Consider the following 24,534-nt stretch of genomic DNA (forward strand, 5'->3'; position numbering starts at 1 on the left):
CTAACAGGATGTTTAGCACATGGCAGGTTCTCGATAAGACTTGACTAAGCAAATGAATAGAAATGATGCTAATTCCATGTCTACCCAAAAGAATACTTCTTTGGAAGTCAGTAACATCACCCTTCTGCTAACCCAAGACTTCATCACATCACATATGTTTACAAATAAGTTCAAATACCCAACAATTTGTAAGTTAGTACAGTGTGTCAATGCATTCCAAAAGGGTGATTAATTCTCTTAGCTATCCATAGCAGAAAATTTAAAATGTCATCAGAAGTGTTCTACATGACCAGTCAGTGTACACCAGAGAAAACGGTGGAAGGGGTAAGGCCAAAAGTTGGAATGTTGTTATAATGATGTCAGGTGATAATCACACTTTTTCTTTGCAATCTGGGTGCATCATACATTAGCAAAATCAATCTTTTCCATTTTTGAATTTAACAATTTAAACTGTAGGAATATGCTCCTTTTTTAATCATATTGACTGTTCTTCTTTCTCCTGCCTCCCTTTGTCCAAGTGTTGAGTTGAAGTTTTCATTGCTTATTCTCTGTGCACTTTGGCGTTACCTAATGGTTTCCTGACTCGTGTGAGAGAAGTCAGCAGTCAGGTTTTGCTGAGATATTTTCTTGACTTTTCCAGCACAGAGCTCTACAAACAAAGGCAGGGTTGTCACATGTACCCGAGAGCTGCCTGGGAAAAATAGGAGCTGTAGTTATCAAAGTTGGAACCTTTAGGAAATATGCTTTTGTCTCCGTTTTTGTTGCATTCAATCAGATCAACAAGTGTTGGCTAAGTGTTGAGCGTGGTTTCCTGTGGGATTGTGTAAGGTCCTGCAGGACAATAAACGTTTTGGGGGCACTGAGTAATGTAGCCATTTCTGACCCAGCAGCCGGGAATATGTGAGACAACTTGCTGCTGCTGGAAAGAGGACAGCTGGGACTGTGTTCCTGCAAGAACAGACACCACTGCGACAGACTCAGGCAACCACGGAACAAACCAAAATGGTGCGTTTAAGTGGCAGGTGACTACTGCAGTGTCATATTCTACTGGAAAATGGGTTCGGTTCCAGGTGTTGTGGGGTCTGAAGCTTACAAACTTTGGGGAACCCACTTTAAGAAAAATAGTACAAAATTTTGAATATGAAAATGGTTAGGGCTTCCCCTGAGACTGGGTGGGAGCAGGTAATTTGGGAGCCAGAGGCTGGAACTGTCTAGTTTCACTGTAAATTCACCCCTCGCTCAAAATCTCATTAAAGGAAACTATTGGGTTATGAGCATACAACCACTAACTCGATCTAGCTTTGTGCTGTTTCCTCTGCTGATTTTCCTTATACTTTTCTTTAGGCGTTGCCGTTCCACGGCTTTTCATATTGGCTTCATAACTGCTTCAAAGAGACAAAGAAATAATAGTTATGCCTTCTTTTCTTTAATTGCATTGTTATAATGTCATTTTAGCTAGAAATATTTGTTCTTGAATTCCTGAAGTCCCCCTAAATCAGGGGCTTAGAGTTATTTTAGATAGAGATAGAAAGATGGGAGAGAGGTCAACCAAACAGTTGCACCATCTAATTTTGAAAGTTTTGTGGACCACAATGATTTCATTGGATTTAAAAAGTAGTACAACTATATTGTGGTCTATATAAGTGCTTTTTTTTTTTAAAGATAAGGGCTTGCCAAGTTACCCAGGCTGGTCTTGAACCCCTGGGCTCAGGCAATCCTCTCGCCTCCGCCTCCCAAATTGCTGGTATTACAGGTGTAAGCCACCATGCCCGGCTTTATATAAGTACTTTCCAAGCCCTCTTGTGCACACGGATAGCCAGGGGATCTCTCTAAAATGCAGATTCTGCTGCAGTAGATCTGGAATGGGAGCTAATAATCTGCATTTCTTCTTTTTTTTTCTATTTATTTATTTATTTTAACAATGTGGAGTACAATGCAAGGTTAAGTATACAGATGTTCATTATGTAGGTACCCTTGTTGATGAGGTGTGCCCCTCCCTCCCCTGGCAGTTTCCCTCAACTGCTAATTCCACCCTCCCTCTCCTGGCAATTTCCCACTACTGCCAATCCCTTTCTTATAGTATTATAATTGTTCAAGATTCATTTATGAGTGAGATGTGGTACTCTGTTCTTTGTTTCTGCGAAGATCAATATAGTCTGCATTTCTAATGAGCTTCCAGGCGATGTCAGTGCCACCAGTCCATGGACCACACTTTGAATAGCATCTAAGTATTTATTTGTAAGAAATACAGTATCACAAATACAGACCATAAGGAACTAGTTTGACCTGATTTTAAAATAACTGGATCCAGCATGGAAATTCTGTAACAAATTTACTATGGACAGGTGCTTGTTGACATGAGAATACAGAAGGTCTTCCTGCCTCCCGTTATCTCCTGCCCCCAGGAGCTGGGGACAGGAAGATGAGAAATGAAATTTTATCATCAAGTATCATGTCATTGTCTTCAATTTGTAACTTTGTTATGGTCCTTTTTAAAACTTTGTCTACAGAGTGATGAGGGGAAGGGCATAGGTTTCCGGAGCATCTACTAGGGTGCTGGACTTTATACTACCATTTTCTCTTAACTCCTATAATCCTTCGAGGTGGTTAATGTTTTACTCCCTTTACAAATAGGGAAGCTGAGGTTTAGCAGTTAAGTAACATGACAGATTGCACAGACAGAGTAGGGATTTGAACCCACCAAAGCCAGGTGCTTTCACTCACACCAATCTGCATCACCTATGCAGTGTTATGTGTTAAACTAACTTAGCACAAGATGCTACCTCATAGATTTATTTATTATTGCTTTTCTCCTGAGAAGATGCCCAGAAAAGAGTGCCCTGGACAGAGCAGAGGGAGCAGAAGGAAAGAGTTGCTGAAAAGAAGGGTTTGGAAGAGCTCTATGAGCTCTGAAGATGAATCTCACACATAAAGCAAATTTTAGGTCCAACAGGAATAGCATTGGGATTCTTATTTTCTAAGTGACTAAAGTGTCTGGTTTTTATCATTTCATTTTGGAGCAATTAAGTTGTGGCATTCTGAAGTGCTAAAGATTAGAGTGTCAATGTTAAAGGGTTTCTGCTCATACCTTACCAAGATCGACTGTAACTTTCTCTTTTCTACATATCATGTCAAATAAGGATCTATCAGGTTCTATGGAGCCAATATTTGTCTTTGGCTAACATCCTAAGGTTTTCTGATCCATTTTACCTCATTCTGAGTCAAGCTTTCTGTTCTTGTTTAAACATGCTATTGTATTTTGTTCAGTTGTTTAGCAGGGAGATAAATGGGCCTGAGCTTGGGCAAATACTTAAAGGTCAAGTTTGTCACAGGGCCCTCCTTTTTCCCTTTTAGATCCCACCCCATCTTGGAGCATCTTCTCTCTCTTCCTGGCCTTGTCCTCTCTACCACCCTCTCACCACATGTATTATTTTAATCTTGATACCTATCAAAATCTTTAACTAAATGACATGTAAAGTAAGACAGGATAACTAAATCAAGTAAGGGGTAGGGAATTATTACATTCGCCTCTCAGTTCTTCTTCTTTTTTTTTTTAAGTAGGAGTCTCTGTCACCAAGGCTGGAGTGCAGTGGCCTGATCACGGCTCACCACAGCCTCTGACTTTTGGACTCAGGGGATCTGTCCACCTCAGCCTCCTGAGTAGCTGGGACTACAGGCATGTGCCACCATGCCGGCTAGCTTTTTGATTTTTTTGTAGAAATGGGGTCTTGCTATGTTGCCTAGGCTGGCCTCAAACTCCCGGGCTCAAGCAATCTTCCCATCTCAGTCTCCCAAAGTACTGGGTCTACAGGTGTGAGCCACTGCGCCTGGCCAGTCTCTCAGTTCTAAAGGATAAAGCTTTAAAGGCACCATCCTGAGCCAGTCGGGAAATATACTTTTTGGTTGAGGGAACTATCCAACAGCCATTTAACTAGCTATACCTTCCTTTCTTTCCTCCTGTTCCCTTTCTGCATCACTTAGAATGTATTCTAACTTTCGAAGTTGTATGTTCTTACCTGTTCTCAAAATATGGGTTGGAATTTTGCTATTTAATACTGCCTTTCCACAGGGGATCCCTGCTGAAAGATTATTTGTAGGTCATATTTTTTAAATATTTTCAAAAAAATGTCCTCTCCATGGGCCCAGTAAGACCCAAATTTATGACTAGTTCCCCTAAATGATGGGTCTCAGCAAGGTTGTTGTATATTTATCTGAACACATAGGTATCTTGTCATCTGCTTGTTTCTGTCATGGAGTGGACATTGCACCAGGTGGGACACCAGAATCTGGCTCCCTGGGCCATGTCTCTTAGGTCACTGGTGCATGGTACTGACTAAATCACTTGAGCTGCTAAGGCTCTGTGTGGCATCTGTAAAATGACTTCTAGTGTTCCTACCAGCTTTGACATACCATGGCTGCCTTCCCATATTTAGGTTAGAGCATTTTCTGGTTTAAGAGGATCACACAGCAGGCACAGTCTAACATTAGTATCATGGTCAATAAAATAGGTATGAAGTCGGACTGCTGGAATTCAAATCCCAGCACCACCACACTAGCAGTGCGACCTGGGCAATTTATTTAGCTATCACAGCTTCATCAGCTATAAGCAGGGAATGATGTGTCAACCTACTCTAAAGAGTGACTTTGTCACAACTTACCCCATGGGGTGGAGTATCACAAATTATTCCATAGGATGGGGATGTTAGGGCGTACTCCATAAAGTAGAGGTGTCATGACCTACCCCATAGGACAGTTGGGACAAATAATAGAATTAACATTTGTTAGGTGCTTCAAATGGCCTGACATATAGCAAGCCCTCCTTAAGCATTAGCTAGGATTATTATTACTAAGATAATTTGCATCCTTCAAGGTCCAATTTCAGTCTTCTCTTCCAAAATACCTTTCTTAATGACCTTAAAAAAATATCAACTTTTTCTTCCTTGGACCTTTCATGGCAAAGTGAATGGACTCCACTCTAGTACTGGCAATGTTTGTTTCTACTTTTTTCTTTTTTAATCGTGATTGGTACTCACAGTGTGCCAAGTACTTTCACATAAGTTTTCTCATTTAAGTTGTATAAAGTGAGAGAATCGGTACCCATGTCATTTTACAGATCAGAAAACTAAAGTTTAGTGCAGAGAAGAAGCTTGGCCAAGGTGACACAGCTCACAAATGATTGTCCTATAACCTCCTCCAAGTCCACCATTCCACAGCAACCTTGCATATCAATTTGTTATGGGCCCTATCTCTCAAACCTGTTCATTGTCACTTAGGCCATGGGAAGCTGATCTTTATTTCTGGAACCAGCACTCAGTGTCAGGCACACTGTAGGCTCAAAGTCGAGTGTGCCAAGTAAAACTTCCAAATTGAACTTCTTACTCTCATGATATCGTTTCCTTATAAATTCTAAATAACCATAGTGATTAAAAGTCATGTTAATTCAACATGCACCTTTTATGTATGTAAGAAGTTACTTGATAGTTGCTAACTTCCTTATAGCAAAGACTATATTGATTTCTGTCAGGTTTTTGCCTCTCCTGTGCTTTAATCTCTTTCTGGTTTCATGTGCTTATGGAAATAGGCGCCTGGGCTATTTGGTAAGCAAATTGATGTGTCTATTCTATGTGGGTTGTAATATGTCCAGCCAAATGCCAGCAGCTCCTCTATGGAAATAGATTTCTGGTTAATATTGACTAGGTTTAGAATCTCATTTTACTTTGAAAGGTTTTTTTGTTTTACCTTTCCAAGTGAATTTTCCTTAAATAAGAGTGGGTAGAGCAGAGTTTGCTAGTTGTTGGACAGGCATTTGGGTTAAATAGGACTTAAATTCTGTTTATTTAGTGTCCTAATACAGTGGAGGAGACATTGCATTTCTAAAAATCTGTCATGAGCAATTATCACCTCCTATACTAAGAGACAGCATGGGAATGCCTTTAATTTAATATCAAGGCTATTTAGAGGAAAGGGGGGAAGTATAAGGAAGGGACAGAAGCAAATAGAAGAAGAAAAGCAGGTCCAAGCCTGAGCAGAAGCCACATAGTTTATCTTAGAAGAAACTGATCTGGAGATGATGATAGCTTAAGTATTCAAAACAGTTCTTCAAGTGTGTTAGGAAGCCTCTGGAGTTCAACTTAGGGAGCAAAGTCTCGAAAAACTGGCTCTCTTGGATGGTACTTCAAAGATGTGAGGCTCCAGGTGTTTGTTACATAAGAACAACAGATTACAGACCCATGTGCACAGTATGTGAATCCATCTTTGAGAAAATAAGCACGTGCACATATATATTTGAAAAGAAAAACATCTAAAGATGTGTTGTCTTTTTCTTCTGTTTGTAGCTCTTTTAGAGAATGAACATATATCAGATATGATTTGCTAAATAAAAGCGAAAAAGTCACAAAGGGCCGTATTTTGAAATGAGCAGTTATGTTGAAATTTGACAAATGTTTCATCGGATGCAACAGTGCTTGTAAAGTCTTGGAGATTTATTGGAAAATGTGCCCAAGGGCTCAAATACTCTCCTTTCTTTTCAATGTTCTTCTTATCTTCAGTATACAGGGGCAGCTTTGTGAATTTTTCAGTGGTTTCTATGACTCATTAATCTTTGTATAAAATTCCAAAAAATGCCTATCTTTAGTGTGATACATTTGAAAGTTCTATAAACAGAAAAGTGTGTATATTATTATGCAGTAACAGGAAAGACTGTGTACTATCTTGGACATTGGGTTTTGCATTTTTAAAACAATGTTTTTAATATCACAAGTTGATCCAGCATCTGAAAAAAATTAAAAAGTAAACTTTCCATTTAACTAACTAGATCGATTTAATTAACATTCTGCTTTGAGGAGTAGCATCTTAGTTGTGGATATATTTTTTTAATGACAAAAGCATTCCCAATTTTCTCTTTCTACTTTATCAGTAAATTTTTTAAATATAGAAATATAAAAGGAAAAAGTGCCCTACAACTATGTCCAGTGTGGTATGGCCTCCCCAAAATGGTGTTCACTCACCGAAACTAGACCCTCATAGCTTCCATAAGTTTCAGGCAAATTCTTTTCTGATCATAACCATCAGATGTAGAAAATAAGTGAATGTATAGAGTTCACAATGGAGACCTGCCTCCTTAGGTCCTGCAGACTCTACTATGCCCTGATCTCTTCCTTGTCATTGAGTCCTGGGCAAAGAAACCAGTGACCACAGTGAGTAGCACCCATTGTGCTCAAAAGAAACCCATTCTACTTTTGCAAAAGAATAATCCTGCTTTATTTGATAAAACAATATCCCAAACAAAAAGTAACCAACACTTTATTATTTCTAATGGATTTGATTTCCATATTTCTGTCTATAAACCAAACAGTGTCCTTGAAGGACATTTTAGCAGTTAATAGTCTCTTGGTCTATGTAAATAAATAATAAAAACTGGTTTTCTTAATTCTCACTTTTAGAATTGTATGTCTGTCAGGAAGAAAGTTGGCTGGTACTGCCCATGGTTTATTCAACGCCAGACTGTATTTCGTAGTCTTTCTTTTTTGCCACTTCCCTGCCATCATGAGCCCATCACTCTCCTGGGCTAGTAAGAATTGCCCTCCAGTGATTGGACAGGTTCATTTGGCACCCACCTCCATCCAGACAGAGTAATGCTTGTTTGGTTCTTCCTGATCAAGAGTGATAAATGGTATGCAAATCTTTTCTTTTTAATGCATGACCCTGGCATAGAGTGATGGTGCCTCAAAGCAGTAAGCTTTTGCTTAGAGCTTGAGAGTTAAAATTAAGGACCCACAAGTACACTTCAGCTCTAGGGAGTCTAAGGTGAGTAAAGCCAATTACCTTCAGATTATCAATAAACAAAGACCTTAACTGTTGGATATCTGACTGCAAATAATGATGCAATTTCTCAGACCAAAGAAGAACATAAAGTTCATCTCTGGCCTATTGCTTAACATTGCTACTTTTCATGATCAGACTTGATATCAGACTGAAGGTTGAAGCAAAAGTCTTAGTAGAATTGGAAAATTAATGGATTTATTTTTCAATAATACCTTAAGTTTTAATGTTCTGCATGGTTTTGGAAGAAAAAGCAAGAATGTTTTTATTTTGTAAATGTACTAATTTATTCAGTTCTTTTAAATCTCTTTTGATACCATTTCTTCTTGTATCCTCGTATATTTTCCTTATTTTATTCTATCTTGGGAATTCACTTTGCTTTTAAATTTTTAGAAATATTGAAAATTACATCCACGCCCTTTTTGCTAAAGATGTGGTGATGATCAGGATCTGTGGGACAGTGTCTCACAGTAGTTTGGATAACTTGGTCAAACCACTAGCCACATTAATGAGATATTTTAGATGACCAATTAGTTCATACATGATAAGCTGTCCAGAGCTCAGTTGTTTAAAAGTTTTATGGCCAGGCTCGGTGGCTCAGCCTGTAATCCCAGCACTTTGGGAGGCTGAGGCGAGTGGACTGCCTGAGCCTGCAGGTTTGAGACTAGCCCAGGCAACTTGGCAAGACCTCGTCTCTACAATACATCAAAAATGAGCCGGGCATGGTAGTGAGCGCCTGTAGTTCTGGCTACTTGAAAGGCTGAGGTGGAAGGCTCTCCGGAACCCAGCAGCTCAACACTGGGGTGGCCATGAGTGTGCCTGGGCGACCAAGTGAGACTCCAATTAAAAAAAAAAAAAAAGTTTTATTATATCCAATTCAACTCAATCGACATGTATAGAATGTTTCAGAAATAAAAAGGATATTGATAAGGTGGTCTGGAGGGTGGTGGTGGTACAAAGATGGTGAATTTATGATTCACAGTGGGAGATGAGTTAAATGCATAAAATGCTTTTTAAAAATCAGCACATTTATAAAACTCAAAGCAAAGGCAGTAGAAAAATCTGTACATGTTGTGTACTCTGTAATCCTAAATCAGTCTCATTATTAAATTAGCATTTATATCATCCCTGAATGAGAAATAGGTGAGTAAAAAATGTAAAGATTAAAAGAGAACCTAGCTGGGTGCTACAAGCATTCATTTTAATTATTTTATTTTATTTAGGATGATAACATGGATACAAAATCTATTTTAGAAGAACGTCTTCTCAAAAGGTCACAGCAAAAGAAGAAGATGTCACCCAATAATTACAAAGAGCGACTTTTTGTTTTGACTAAAACAAACCTTTCCTACTATGAATATGACAAAATGGTGAGACACCATTTATTCCATTATTTTCATACAATTTCTTATTTTTCCTAAGTCTCCACGAAATGCTTGATCAAAATTAAAGAATGTCAAGTTTCTTAGTTTCCACAATAGAGATCTATTTCTGTCCACTCATCACACTGCCTTTTTTAAACCAAGGTATAAATAATTCAAAATGAAAAATTTTAAAACATCAGTTAAGATGCATTATAACTTTAGAACAGTGGTTCTCAACTGAGAACATTTTTGCCTGCCCAGGAAACATTGGGCAATGACTGGAGACACTGGTTGTCACAGCTGGGGGAGGGGGGCTGTAAGTGCTACTGGCATCAAGAGGCCCGGGATGTTGCTAAACATCCTACAGTGCACAGGATAGCCCCCACAATAAAGAATTATCCAGCCCCAGTGCTGAGGATGGGAAATGCTGCCTTCAAGCAATGCTGGAAATAGACAGTTTTTGTACGGTTGAGAATTCTATCATTGTAGCAATACTGAAATACTGTCATAAAATTGTAATAAAATGAAGATGCTTTGCAGAGTTCAATCTTGATTTTCCTGAGTATATTAACTACATGCTAGGTGATTTGAAACACATTTCAAGATTATCAAATGAAATTATTAAGTACTGCTTAAAGATTTACTTTTGAAGGCGTATATGTGTTTGTGTCCACACTCAAGAAGTAGATTGTGCTGACATTGGACTTTGATTATTATGTAGTAATGAGATGTGATTCTCCATTGCCCATCCATTCCTCAATCTCTCTTCCAAGCATAACTTTAATCTTACGCTTTTCCTTGTGCACCATGGTGCATGGTGTGAGATATCTCACATCTCATTTTTTAATCCAGAAAAGAGGCAGTAGAAAAGGATCAATCGACATTAAGAAAATCAGATGTGTGGAGAAAGTAAATCTCGAGGAGCAGACACCCGTGGAAAGACAGTACCCATTTCAGGTAAAGGGTGGGGAATAACACTTTCTTGGGTAGATGCTTTTTTTCTTAAATATTTTCTATTATGGACTCAGTATCTCTAGAAACAATAACATTATTGCAAAATGATCAATTAAGACAATAGCAAAGCTTGGAATAGTCCCAGATGGGAGTTGGACATTTTGCTAAAATTCTGCTCCCAATCTGCCTTCCCTGGAGGGAGGGGAAGCAAGACAAGAGTGTAAGTCACAGTGGCCTGACCTGCCTCAGGTCTGACAATGTCTTTTAATAAACATTATTGAGTGTCTCTGATGTGCTATAAGGTAGTAGGCATGCTATGGGAAATAAAACACTGACCCTATCCCAAGGCATTTACAGGGAGATGGCAAAATAGAAACTACAAGGCAGTGAGGATGAGTACTAAGATGGAGGTGAGCAGAGAGCATCTATTGTGTCTTAAGATGCAAAGTCTTCACTTCCCACTCCAAGAGGCTAGAGAGATGTTCTATTGGAGATGACACTCAGTTTGGGAGGGGCAAGCAGAGTTTAACCCAGCAAAAATAGGAAACACAGTGGAACAAAAGAAACAGCAGATGTGAAGGCACTGATGGTTAAGACGGTATGACATATTTAGAGAGCTCCAAGTAGTCCCTATGCATAAAGCATCCCAGGAAGCATTGAAAAAGATAAGAGATAAGACATAGATTAACAAGTGGACAAGACCAATGAAAGGCTTTGCACATCATGCTAAGAAGTTTTAATTTCACCCTGAAGTATATTAAACAATGGTATGCTATGGAGAGCATGCCTAAAGTACCTTTTGGAAGCGGCTTAATCTAAGGCATGCCCTACTTTTATGTCATGAATATTTACCTTTCTGATCTAAAGGCTTGTCTTTCAGACGGCCAGACTACTCATTGCTAGTATTAGGGACCTGTGAGCAAAAATGAAATATAATAATTCAATTTATTAACAACACATACTTCCCACTTGAAAAAAAATACTACTCAATTAGGAGAAACCAGGGGAGAACATGCTCATGGAAGATGCTGCAAAGTCACATCACAGAGGCATAGGGTACTCAAAAGAACACAGATATTGAAACCCCGCAGGGCTCCTAGTCCCACCACTAATGTTTGTGCAACCCTAAACACAACCCTAAGCTCAACTTCTCTCTGAATATGTTTCCTCATTTGTCAAAAAAGCATACTCCTATAGTTTTCAGAGTTGAAGTAAGATTTAAATGTTCAAGTAGCTTGAAAAAAACCCAGGAACTAGTAGGTGTTTAACAAATGCTATGTATTATTTACCAAAAAGAGTGGGATAAACTAGAGAAGGAGCTGGAGAAGACATTGCAATTTTCAAATGTTGAAACAATTGTCTTAAGAAATAAAAAACAACATATTCTGGGGATTCCTGAGGGTATCACATAACAAAACAGACTGAAGTAACAGAGAGACATATTTTTACTCAATGTAAGCATGAACTGTATACTGATCAGATATATGGAAACTGGCAAAGTTGGCACAGAAAAGTAAAGAACATTCCATCCCTGGAGGTACTTTTAAGGATAGAGCAGTTAAACATTTTTCAATGGGCTGTAAAGGAAATCATGCACTAGGTAGGCAGATGAACCAGAACACTCCTAAGACACGTGAAATGACTAACATATTATCATTCTCCATAATCCAGGGCATCCCTGCTGAGACTTCAATGTTCACCACTGTCAAATGCATCATTGCTGTGATTTCCCAAAGTGTAGGAGTGTCTGGGATAAAACAAATGGATGTGTTAATGTTGTGGGGGGAGAGAGAGAGAGTAGATTTTTTTTTCCATTTTTTTCCAGAGCTAACGCGTACTATATAAGCAAACTCAAGGCTTCTTTTGGCGAACAAAAAATTTGTAGGTGCACCAAAGTGAATTCTGATGCAATTATATCTAAATGTACCAAATCTTTTCCTTTCTAGATCGTCTATAAAGATGGGCTTCTCTATGTTTATGCATCAAATGAAGAGAGCCGAAGTCAGTGGTTGAAAGCATTACAAACAGGTAATAAAAAAGAAATTTTAAAAAAGAAATGTTGAAAGAGAAAGGTAAAAAAGAAAAAGGTCATAAAAGAAAGACATTGCTTGAGTCCTTTTGAGGCTTGGTGGAGGAAAGATAAAGCAGTAAAAAGGCCCAATGCCACGAGAGAATCTACTGATTTTCCTACCAGCCTCAGGGAATGTGTCAGACCCATCGTCTTTTGCATTCTCATTGTTACATACAGGAAGGCTGTGGATTGGATTCCCTGTCTCACTCAGCACAGAGCTGGTATTGTCCCTTCCCTGCAGCCTGGGGGAAGTCAGGCCACCTGCCCTCCATCCATTGTGCTTGCCTTTACCTGGTTAAAGTCTAGGTCCTCATGAGACTGTCAAGTCTTGTAGCTATCATACTTTTGATATTCATAGAAAGTTACATCTAATAATTACTAAGCACTTGTCATTTGCCAGCGACCTTATCAAGTACCTGTAAAACCTTAAGGCAATCCTCTTGACAACTCTATGGAAATTATTCTCCATTTTTCAAACAAGTAAATTTTAAAGAAACATAACCAATGTCACACATCTTATAATGGGAAACTCAGAACTCAGTTACTCAAACCAAACCTTTTAACCACTGCATTGTGGAATGCTAGACCAAACTGAAAATTTAACAAAATTTTCATTTAGTAATGTTAGGCTGCCCTAGTAACAACCTTTGTTAGAAGGCAGAGAAGTGTTATTAGTAATCTGGCACTATGATGCTTCCTCTGTTATATTTTTATTTTAAGGGTGGGTAATGGTGTGAGAACAATGTGTAACTCAAATGGATGACTCTAATTGTGGGATTTCAGGTATTAAGTTCCTAGACGAAGAAAGATTTTATATTATTTTATTTAAGTTTTAGATTATGGCTCTTTCTCAGTACACCTCAAATTACACATACCTACTCCACTTTGGTGCAAATGCATACTTTTTCACACACAGGGATTAATTTTCTCCTTGCATGAAAAGATTTAGCAACCCATTCTGTAGGACAGCAAGGGTCCATTTAGAAACAAGCGTCCATTGAAGGAGAGAAGCTTCCTTATACCCACCACCAGCACATTGAAGTGAGAAGGGCAGCCCTCTTGGAGTCAGAAGTCAGACTAACCCACAGCCAAGTCTTGCTTTGCTGTGTTATCTATTAAAACCATCTAACATCTCTGAGTCTCAGTTTTCTGACCTATAAGATGGAAGATCACATTTCTTGTCTCCTAGAGCAGTCATGAGACACTCATAAATATATTAAAGTATCTTGTGCACAGACATGAATCACTGTGATAAAGTGGGGCTTCCAGGAGGAATTCTAAAATTCTGCTTTCCATTTTTTCTCCTTTGGGAGGATTTCCTGTGGGACAGTTATTATGTAGATACCTCTTGTGTGCAGCTCTTTGTCATGCCCTAGGTTTCCCTTTGTGAGTTCTTCTGGAACTATATATGTTGGACGGGTTTGGATGGCTCCTGGGCAGCTCATATGAAATGTAAAAGAAGATCAGAGAAAGAAGCAAAAACGCATCCCCTAGCCCCTCATAAAACTGCACTAGGGCTGCCATATGCACAATAAGTTTTTTGTAACAGTTCGTAATTTTTTGGGCTTCAGGTAAAAAGACACTAAACATTTGCTAAAACAAATCCACTTCTGTTCTTCTCCCACAGTAACAAATCCAGAGGTAGGCAGTTCAGGGCTAGTGCAGCAGCTCCGTGAAGTCAGTCGGAATGCAGGCTCCTTCTAGATTTCTACTCTGTCACCCTTAGAGGCTCCTGGAGAGGTTCTGAGCTTTTCCAGAAGTCCCCATGCAAACTTGCTCATATCACATCATCCAGAACTGTGTCTCATGGCCATCTCTATAAGCAAAGGAAGCTAGAAAACGGTATTTGTTTTTGCCAGCCTCTGTGCTGGAAGACAGTGAGAGAGAAGGAGAGTGGGATTGGCTGTCAAGTTGACCAACTAAACTGCTGCAGGAAAACAAAAGGGCTTTCTCACTCAAATATTCTCTCTTGCAAAGTTTTACTGGGATACAATGATCCCACATTTTTGTGTGTATTATTTGGCACAAGCGTTATAAACTAAGATAGACACTGGAGGCACAGAATTTTCCAGATGTTAACCTACACTTGAAAAGTTTAGGCTAATTCAGTGGTGACTTAAAGAGCATTAGGTACCATTGTTCTGAATTCAGCTAACCAGAGGTGGATAAAGTGTACCCTTCCTTCCAGAAATTAAAGCAGAAGGGGGTTTGGCAAAGTAATTGGCATGTGTGCATCGGAATGTAATAGAAAAAGCCTGGGGCTAAGTCTCAGATCTGCTATTTATTAGACTTGTGAACTTGAGCAAATTCCACCACCTCTCTGCACCCCAGTTTACCTAACTCTATGTGAGCCATGATAACAGTAATAGCTAGCCCCCAGGGTTGTTGAATGGATTAAATGAGATGATATATGTGAGGAAAAATATGTTAATGCAAAGTCTTATACATATGTTAATATATAAGTTCATCTTATCATCATTATTAGGTGGTGGGAGTGTTGCAATGTGGACTTTTGGACTTGACTGGAAAAAGAATTAGTTACCCAGGAAACTGAATCCATGTAGCAGGAAGTACTAGGAATCCCAACACATGGAAACCAGAAGTTTAGAGAGCAGGAAGGCAAGTAATGTGCCCAAGGAACTGCATTGATCATTTAGGACCAAGATCAGAAACTTGTGTTTTGTAATCTTAACATCTTTTTACTTCGGGGGTTTCTGTAATACTTTCCCTTGAATTCTCATTAGTAAAATTTTCTTTTGTTGTTGTTGTTGTTGTTTTAGTACCAGAATTTTCAGCTAAGCTGAATTAAGTTATACTAAGGGAATGACATCACTAAAGTCCACTATCACACCTACTTACGCTGAGTCAAATATTGCTGGGTGCTTTACACACATTATCTCATATCTTCTCAGTGACCCTGCAAAGTAGTTATTATTATCTCCATGTACTTCTTTGAGTCAGGGTCATAAAAGAGTGAAACTTTCTTGAAATCAACATAAGGAGTCCTCAAGGTGAGCATAAAATTAAGAGAGAAAGAGATAAAGCCACATATAGAACCAGCCCTTCCCACCTAGAAACTCTTCTTGAAATATTCTCTGTCAAGACCTTGTATGTTTCTTTGCTGTATTTCAAAAGAGGCTAATTTGTTATAGCCTTCGTGTTACACTCAAAGATTAGAATTTCATTTATTTGAATTACACATTGTCCTAATTCCACGGCTCTTTTTAATATGCACATATTTCTAGAAAAGTAGTCCCATAAACCATTTCTTAGTATAAACATGTCAAAATCATGAAAGACAATTGTTATAGATCAAGGAAAACTAGATAACTCAATGCTGTGTGTGATTATGAATTAGATTCTTGACCAGAAAAATGATTGAATATAAAAGACATTATTGGAACAATCGGGCATTTTAAATGTGAAATATATATTAAGTAATAATATTGTATCAATGTTAAATTTCCTGAATTTGATCATTGTTTTATGGCTATATAAGGGAATGTCCTTGCTAATAGCAGTTACATGCTGAAGCATTTATAGGTGACATTATTTAGGTCATGATATTTGCTAATTATTCTCAAATTATTAAGCACAATATAATAATAATAAACATTTTACAAATAATGATGATATATATGTATATAGAGAAAGATGAAACAAATGTGATAAACAGTCAACAATTGGTGATCTAGGTAAAGGGTATCTAGATGCTTATTGTATATTCTTGCAACTTTTTGGTACATTTGAAATTCTTCAAGATAACAAGTGGGGGAAAGTTTCTGTTTATAAGAAATTTTTTTCTTTTGCTAAGATCTAGTCCCACACTCCAGCCTCCTTCTGCCACAAGAGAACACCATATGCTGTAATTCACTTTCTTTTAGGATGTATTTCTAAAATTCTAAACACCAAGTTGATCTATATATGCATTTTTTACTAGTTATTTTTTCTTCAAGAATGATATGTTATTGTGTTGTTCTCAATATACTCATAATTAGACCTTTCTTCTCTCTCTCTCTCTCTCTCTTTCTCTCTTTTCTTTTATTTATTTATTTTTTTTCCGGCTTATTAACTCCTGAGTGAAAGATTTATATCCTTCAGAACCATATGATCTTACCTTGGTTGCTGGCCAAATGGGGTTTTTATTGTTCTGTGATAACAGCACTCACTGAATGCATTTCTCCCTGGGGCCAACGTTTGCTCATGTATTGTTTTCTTCCTGCCTGTTCCTTAGAGATAAGGGGCAATCCCCACCTGCTGATCAAGTACCACAGTGGGTTCTTCGTGGATGGGAAGTTCCTGTGCTGCCAGCAGAGTTGCAAAGCGGCCCCAGGATGTACCCTCTGGGAAGCATGTAATGTGTGATCCCTCTGCTGGGCTGGACTCTGGGTGGATGGTGTCCCATTAGGGTAAACCTGCCAGAGGCCAGAACAGCTTGCCATGAAACAAAAAGTGCCAGATTGGTTGACATCATGAAAATTCAGCCTTACAGATGCTATGTGACCTATGAAATCTAATTCTAGGGTCAATTGAGTCATGGTCATTAAAATAATAACAATATTAGCATCCACCATTCTTTCATTTAATGAGAAATATTTTAAAAATTGGAATCATTAATCAAGCAATGAACTGTTATTTCCTCCCATCATTTTTTTTTCTGGTTTAAGATAAATTCCAAAGACGTAGAATGTGGTGAGCCACCATGTCCAGCCCCATGTGTTGATTTCTCAGTGACATCAGAGAAGGTAGAGAAAGGTTTGCTTTATGTGCAATCAGATTCTATTCAGAGTTGTATTCCTAGGAAAACAATGGGCTTATATATTTTTAAAATTTATAATTGTCTAACAACATGAAGTTGTTGATAAATAAAAAATAGGAGAACTTATTTTAGTAACAGTTTTACCAGCCTGGACAAAATATGCCTGGATTACAATGACATTAAATAATTGAATGGGATCAACAGTGAGATAGAATTTAATGAGTTGGAAAACACAAAGGCACATAAAATATTCTTCAAATTCACCTCATATTGGTATTGATACCCAACAATCATGTTAATGTTGCTACTGGTAATTGTTTTTCATTTCAACTAGACTGTTCAATGAATATTTTTAGATGCGAAAGGATTTCTTTAGAATGAGAAAAGAAGCCACAACAAATGATAAATTTTAAAAAGCTGCCAAATACTATAAACATTACCAAATTTTAAAGAAGGATAAACTATTTTAAATCTCAATTGCTTCATGTGTTTTGGCAGTAAACTATTTTATATTGCCTTTTATATAACAATGATTTTATAAGATTAATTTCTCTTTTGCTGTTCCAGATTTTATTTATTTTTTAAAATTTACTTTATTTTATTATAGAGATGTAGGATACAAGTCAGGATTAGGTACGTAAGTAATGTATGTGCAGGTGAAGTTTGGGCCTCCAACTGGTCCTTACTTCCCCCGGTTTAGGACTAGGTACCCTTTATGTTGCCAAGTGTCTCCCTCTCCCCTAGCAGTGTCCCACTACTGCTGATCCCTCCCTTGTGTTATTGTGGTTAATGTTCAATTAGATTACATTGCTCTTTATACTCATGAATTGTAGCAATTTAATGAACTATACAGAATTACTATACATGGGTCTTCCTTCCACTGTGGGGAACTGAGGAGTAATATTGCCTCATGATATTAATTATTTTTCCTGAGGGGGTTTTGTCTGTGATCTGGCATCATTACCTAGCAGGCCAGATTTCAACTCTGACATTGCCCTAACTCCTGGAAGAAGCAGGAGGAAGACTAGAAAGAGTTGGAATTCTCTTTCTAGGCTCTTTCTGAACGACACTCATCATGTGTTCCGGATGCCATAGGCTCTCTGCCAGCCTCTGAGGAAAACTACAGAGTGTAGAGCTGTTGCAGCTCATGAGAAGCTGTGATGTCTATCTACCTAAGCATAATTTATTCCCTTGGCTTCCTTTGCTGAGCTACTGGACAACCTATGGGCATAGCTACTGTCTTTATTTCTTTTTGTTACCAGGATGCCCTTGTCTACGCTCTTTCCAGGATGCGTGGCCTACCAGTAGGTTGACAATATATCCCCGTTTGTTTGGGATAGTCTCATTCTATGCCTGGTAACCTGCCATAATTATTTTTTTTTAATCGCTGTCAAAAATATTTCAGTATGAGAAATAAAACGTATGGTCTTCCCACTGATAAGGCATACGGTGGCTTCACACTCACAGCTTAAACATATATCTACATATGAGTGTGGAAAAAGAAATCAGCAATTATCATAAAAACAGGAAAAAAGTATACAGGGAATTTGTTCACTTATTGATTAGCTATTTATCATTCTCCAAGAATGATTAAAGTGTCTTGTATGAGCCAATAAGAGAAGAATCAGACATGAATTCTGACTCCTAGGATCGCATGTACTACTTGATGAAATTAGATATCTGTGACTCAAATACAGGGTAGAAGTGAGGTCTAAATTAATAGTTTATAAGATTTAGAAGAGCTTTAACTTTTAAAATTTTATTTTACTATAAGAATGTGGAGTGCAAGTGAGGATTAATTACATACGCAGGCTGCATGCAGGTGAAGTTTAGGCCTCTTGCCCTCACTCCCCCTGGTGATGAACCAAGTACCCTTTGTGTTGTCACATTCCCTCCCAGCCTTCTCCCTCCCTCCCTCCCCTAGCAGTGCTCAGTGACTGCCAATCCCTCCCTTGTGCTAATGTGACTAATGATCAAGACCCACTTATGAATGAGAACATGTGGTATTCAATGGAACTTAAATTTTTAATCCAGATTTGGGACGACATCAATAATTTATGATGTAAGAGTGGCATTTGAGTTGGGCATTATACAGGAAAGCTATAGAATCACTCCAGATGTTGTATCTGAATGCATTTAATCTGGAACATTGCTCAAACAAACTCGTTCATTTTTTTGCTTGATAACATTGGTGCTTTTCATTTTTTTATTTAAAGTTCCTTCTGATATTATTTGGTTTCACTTTTCAGACGCTGATCTGCACATAGCAGTCAATGAAGAAAAACACAGAACTCCTATCTTTCCCAGCAGGGCAGTAAGTCAACATTTTAAAAATGTTTTTCATAGTCAGGATAGGTTAAATAAACCAAAAGTTGACGAATTCAAGTCTAGAAAATGTAGGATTCATTCAGACTGCTCAGCAAAGTGAGAAAAACCATGAGCTATTGCTAATAACTATGGGTGATATCAAATAATGAATTCAAATGTAGAATCATTGTAGCATCTTATATTTTTGTACTTAATTACTAGGTCTTTTCCTAAGCTGTAAGCCCATAAAAAATCACAAAAAGTGGGTGATTGTAGGCAAGATCCTTAAGATCTCACACACATAACTGGCACCTATAAGTAGCTACCTTTCTTTCCCTACCCCAATATGACAAAGACTGCCTCGTGAAAATATCTTGGAGATGGAATGAGAGTCTATATAGGGCATGAGCAGAAAACAACAGAATTATTTCCCTTCAAATTATCTCTTCAACGCCACTCAGTGGACTTTGTTCTCTGTCTCCAAATAAAGTCTTAGGCAGATTGTATAGTTTTTCAATCACTTTCAGATGTTTAAAATTTCCCCAATTACTAGCAGTCATGAGAACAGCCTCTGAATTGTCTATCCAATGTTATAATCACATGACTGCAAACGTCATTCCAAGTTAAAACTTCCCTTCATCTGGCAGACTGCTTTTGGGGAGAGTTTGTGAAGAGGCTGGGATTTCTAACCCTTTCAAGGGTTGGAGCCAAGGAAGAAAGTATCTAATTTTAAAAAGACACATATACATAGCTGGTTCTATCATGATTTGGTAGTGGTGATATAAGAGTGAGTTTTTCAGTGCTGATGCTTTATCTCTTGGGAGATTTTTGGAGGTTTCCCAACTAGAAGGCAGATCCATATGTGGTTTTATGAAAGAGGAGTTGTCTTGATCCTCAGCACTTGAGTTTCCAGTCCTCAACACTTTTGCTGAGTCAATTCATTCATCTTGGTCAGAGTTCCTTTCAAAGTGGCTCTCTGGCCAGGCTCAGTGGTTCACACCCGTGATCCCAGCACTTTGAGAGGCCAAGGTGGGAGAATTGCTTGAGGCCAGGACTTCATGATCAACTTGGTCAATATAATGAGACTCCATCTCTAAAAAAGTGAAAAAATTAGCCGGTGTGGGGATGTGCCTGTAGTCCCAGCTACTGGGTAAGCTGAAGCAGAAGGACCACGGAAGCTCAGAAGTTTGAGGCTGCATGAGCTATGTCTGTGCCACTACACTTCAGCTTGGGCAACAAAGTGAGATTCTGTCTCTTTTTAAAAATGGCTTTCAGCCAACTTTTCCCAAGGGTGGAGCTGGTCTATAGCCTATAGGAAAACAAACAAAGCCTTGATTGCTCTGGTTAAGTAAATTGTATGCAGTTCTCTCTCAAAGTATACGCTGGTACTCTCTTTTTGCTATACCTCTTAAGGTCATAGTCACAGCTACCTGATTTTAGGCATCCCAGGCAGGTGTCAGCCTCCTTGAATGACAGGAGACATGAAAATGGCTTTCTAGTGGTTCTCTGGAAACTCACCTGAAAGTAAGGGGACATCTCCACCTAGCCATTGAGTCTACGGTGTCTCGGGTACTCATTTTCAGCTACACATATTCACGCACACTTCTCTCTTTCTAAGTAAAAACCATATAATTTTTGTAAATCAATATGAAAGGCAAAATAATCTGTTATTGTAGTAAATTAAATGGTGTTCCACAAATTTCATGTTAATTCAGAACCTCAGAATGTGACCTAATTTGGAAACAGGGTCTTTGCAGATATAATTAGACATCAAGATGAGATGACACAGAATGAGAGTGGACTATAAATCTAATGACTTGCGCCCTTGTAAGATGAGAGGACACAGAGAGATACACAGAGGAGAAGGCCATGTGAAGATGTAGACAGAGATTGGAGTTCTGCTACCACAAGCCAAGGAACACCTGTGCCTTAGTCCATAGTGTTGCCGTTAAGAAATAGCTAAGGCTGGGTAATTTATGAAGAGAAGAGGTTAATCTGGCTCACAATTCTGCCAGCTGTACAAGAAGTTTGGCACTGGCATCTGCTTCTGGTGAGGGCATCAGGCTGCTTTCACTCATGGCAGAAGGGAAGAAGAGCCAACAAGTGCAGAGATCACATGGCAAGAAAGGAAGCAAGAGAGTGGGGAGGGAGATGACAGGTTCTTTTAAACAATCAGCTCTTGTAGGAACTTATAGAATGAGAACTCAATACTAAGAAAATAACACCAAGCCATTCACGAGGGATCTGCCCCTAGGACCCAAATACCTCCCACTAGGCCCCACCTCCAACACTGGGGATCATATTTCAACACAAGATTTGCAGGGGTCTAATATCAAAACCATAGCAACCTGGAACCACCAGAAGAGGAAAGAGACAAGAAAAGATTTTCCCCTAAGAGCCTTCAAAGTGACCATGGCCATGCTGAAACCTTGATTTTGGACTTCTGACCTCCAGAATTGTGAAAGAATTAACTTTTGTTATTTTAATCCACCAGATGTGTGGTAATTTGTTATAGTTGTCCCAGTAAACAATTAATTTGGTTTGGAATTTTTACTTTGTTATGGATGACTTTGCCATTTTGGTTTGCATACATGGCCCAGTCCTGAAGCTTGAAAATTATGGCCCTATAAAACACCTAGAAGCCATGTCCAAAATAGGCAAATCTACAGAGATAGAAGTTGATTAATGGTTGCCTGGGGCCAGAGTAGGAATGAGAGTTGACTGCAAATGGGCATGAGGGATCTTATTAGGGTGATGGAAAGACTGTGATGATGCTTACACAACTTGATAAATTGACCAAAAGCCACTGAATTCTGCACTAAAAAAGAGTAACATCCCAGTAAAGTTTATTTCAAGCAAATCTAAAAGCAGAAGATAATTTAGGAGCCAGGAACCATTGCATCTAGTTTCTGGTGGGAAATTCTTTGGGCAATATATTGAAAATTATCAGTTAGGCAAATCAGTGGTCACAGGTTCCTAAGCCTGTTTTGATTATAAGCTGTTCAAATGAACCAAGGATCAGAGAGAGTATCATTTTTTTTTTTTTTTTGAGTTGGAGTCTCACTCTGTCGCCCAGACTGGAGTGCAGTGGCTGCTCCCGGCCACTGCAGCCTCCACCTGCTGGGCTCCAGAGAACCTTCTGCCTCAGCCTTCTAAGTAGCTGGAACTACAGGCGTGTGCTACCACGCCCGGCTAATTTTTGATTTATTGTAGAGATGAGGTCTCACCAAGTTGCCCAGTCGGGTCTCGAACCCGTGGGCTCAGGTAATCCACTCACCTCAGTCTCCCAAAGGCGCGGGATTACAGGCTGAGCCACTGAACCCGGCTGAGAGTATCATTTTTTAAATGTTTTCTTTTATTTTATTTTTTACCAGAGTATTCAGTAGACTTATTTTTCTGAGTGGAAGAAATAAAAATCAGCTCTCTAGCTGTTCTGTTCAGATTTCCCTTTAAGGAACTTCCCAATGCATTTACCTTTGGAGAAAACCCACCTCACAGCTCATACATAGCACTGTCCTGCATAGCTAAAATTTCTATAATGTCAAGCCTTAATCCGAAGTAAATGATAACACTGATAAAAAAGTAAAACACGTGTGAAAAATTAAATTCAGAGCTCACACAAACACATACACACACACACACACACACACACACAATGTGAGTTTTTAATTGAAGTGTAACATGCACTTAGTAAAGAACAGAAATCCTAAGTGTCCAGCTTGATGAGTTTTCATAAACTGAATACATCTGTATAACTCACACTCAGATAAAGAAAGAGCATCACAGAAGCCCAGGGACACCTTCATGCTTCCTTTAAACCACTACAGTTCACCAAAACTAATTGCTAACCTGACTTACAACATCATAGATTGTTTGCCTGATTTTGACTTTTATACCACTGGAATCATAAGTTATAGTCATTTATTAGCTCCTTTTGTTCAATTTATGAGATCTACCTATTTCTATTTTAGTATGTGGTTGTAGTTTATTTTCATTGCTGTAGAGAATTACATTGTGTGAATATACAACTGCAATCGTTTTTTCTTTCTTTTTCTTTGAGTTGGGGCCTCGCTCTGTCACCCAGACTGGAGTGCAATGGCACGATCATGGCTCACTGCAGCCTCGACCTCCTGGGCTCAGGTGATCCTTCAGCTTCAGCCTCCTAAGTAACTAGGACTACAGACATGCGCCACGACACCCAGCTAGTTTTTAAAAATTTTTTTGTAGAGGCGAGGTCTCACTATGTTGCCGAGACTGGTCTCGAGCTCCTGGGCTCAAGCAATCCTCCTGCCTTGGCCTCCCAAAGTGCTGGGATTACAGGCAAGAACCACTGCTCCCAACCTGTAATAGTTTCTTATTGCTGCTCTTACAAATTACTATGCAAATTTAATGGCTTAAAGCAACACATTTATTCTTTTATAGTTCTAAAGATCAGAAGTCTAAAAGAGTTCCACACAGCTGTGCTTCTTTTGCAAGTGTTAGGGGCCAGTCTGTTTCCTTGCCTTCTCCAGCTTCTAAAAGCTACCTCACTCATTGGTTCCTGGCTCCCTCCATCTTCAGAGTTAGGAAGGTTGCAGTTTCTCTGTTCTCTGACCTCTGCTTCCAACCTCACATCTCTCTAATCTCTGACCATCTTGTGTACTTTTTATAAGGATCCTTTTAATTACATCAAGCACACCCCAATAATCCAGAATAATCTCCCCATTTTAAGGTCCTTCACTTAATCACAATCTACAGAATCCCTTTTACCATGTAAGGTATTCACAGACTCTGGAAGTTAGGACATGAACATCTCTGGGAGGCCATTCTTTAGCCTACTACAACCAAACTATGCTTGTTATTTTATCCTCTTGATGGGCATGTAGGTAGTTTCCAGTTTTTTATCTAATTAAAGTAATTCTGCCATGAACTTTTTAAATACAGGTCTTTTGGTTTCACTATTGGGTATATATACATATAATTTCTGGTTCATAAGATCGTAGGTGCATATACAGCTTTAGTAGATTCTGCAAACAGTTTTCCAGTGTTGTACCACTTCATACTCCAACAGCAAAAAGTATGAGAGTTCCAGTTTCTCCATATCCTTGCCAATACTTAGTATTAACTCATTCCTCCTTCCCTCCCTTTCTCCCACTCTACCTTCTTCCTTCCTTCCTTTTTTCCTCCCTCCCTCCAGTGCTCCTGCTATCCCTCCCTTTTCTCTCTCCCCTTCTCTCTCTCTCTTTCTCCTTTCCTCCCTCCCTCTTTCCCCCCTTTCT

At 38.8% G+C, this 24,534-nt stretch overlaps 1 protein-coding gene across 1 annotated transcript in view; it reads left to right on the forward strand.

Moving 5' to 3' along the window:
• The first annotated feature begins 920 nt into the window (after nt 1-920).
• The window catches only part of BMX (BMX non-receptor tyrosine kinase), a 59,041-nt gene continuing 35,427 nt past the window's right edge, over nt 921-24,534 (forward strand). Inside the window, exons 1-6 of the mRNA XM_008064618.1 lie at nt 921-981; nt 9,045-9,191; nt 10,038-10,142; nt 12,086-12,167; nt 16,445-16,564; nt 19,219-19,283. Coding sequence (XP_008062809.1) covers nt 9,054-9,191; nt 10,038-10,142; nt 12,086-12,167; nt 16,445-16,564; nt 19,219-19,283 — 510 coding nt within the window. The 5' untranslated portion in view covers nt 921-981; nt 9,045-9,053. The remainder of the gene's footprint in view (nt 982-9,044; nt 9,192-10,037; nt 10,143-12,085; nt 12,168-16,444; nt 16,565-19,218; nt 19,284-24,534) is intronic.

The sequence above is a fragment of the Carlito syrichta genome, unplaced genomic scaffold (genome assembly GCF_000164805.1).
Source record: "Carlito syrichta isolate Samal-C Ts95f unplaced genomic scaffold, Tarsius_syrichta-2.0.1 Scaffold307764, whole genome shotgun sequence".
Classification (NCBI taxonomy): Eukaryota; Metazoa; Chordata; class Mammalia; order Primates; family Tarsiidae; genus Carlito; species Carlito syrichta.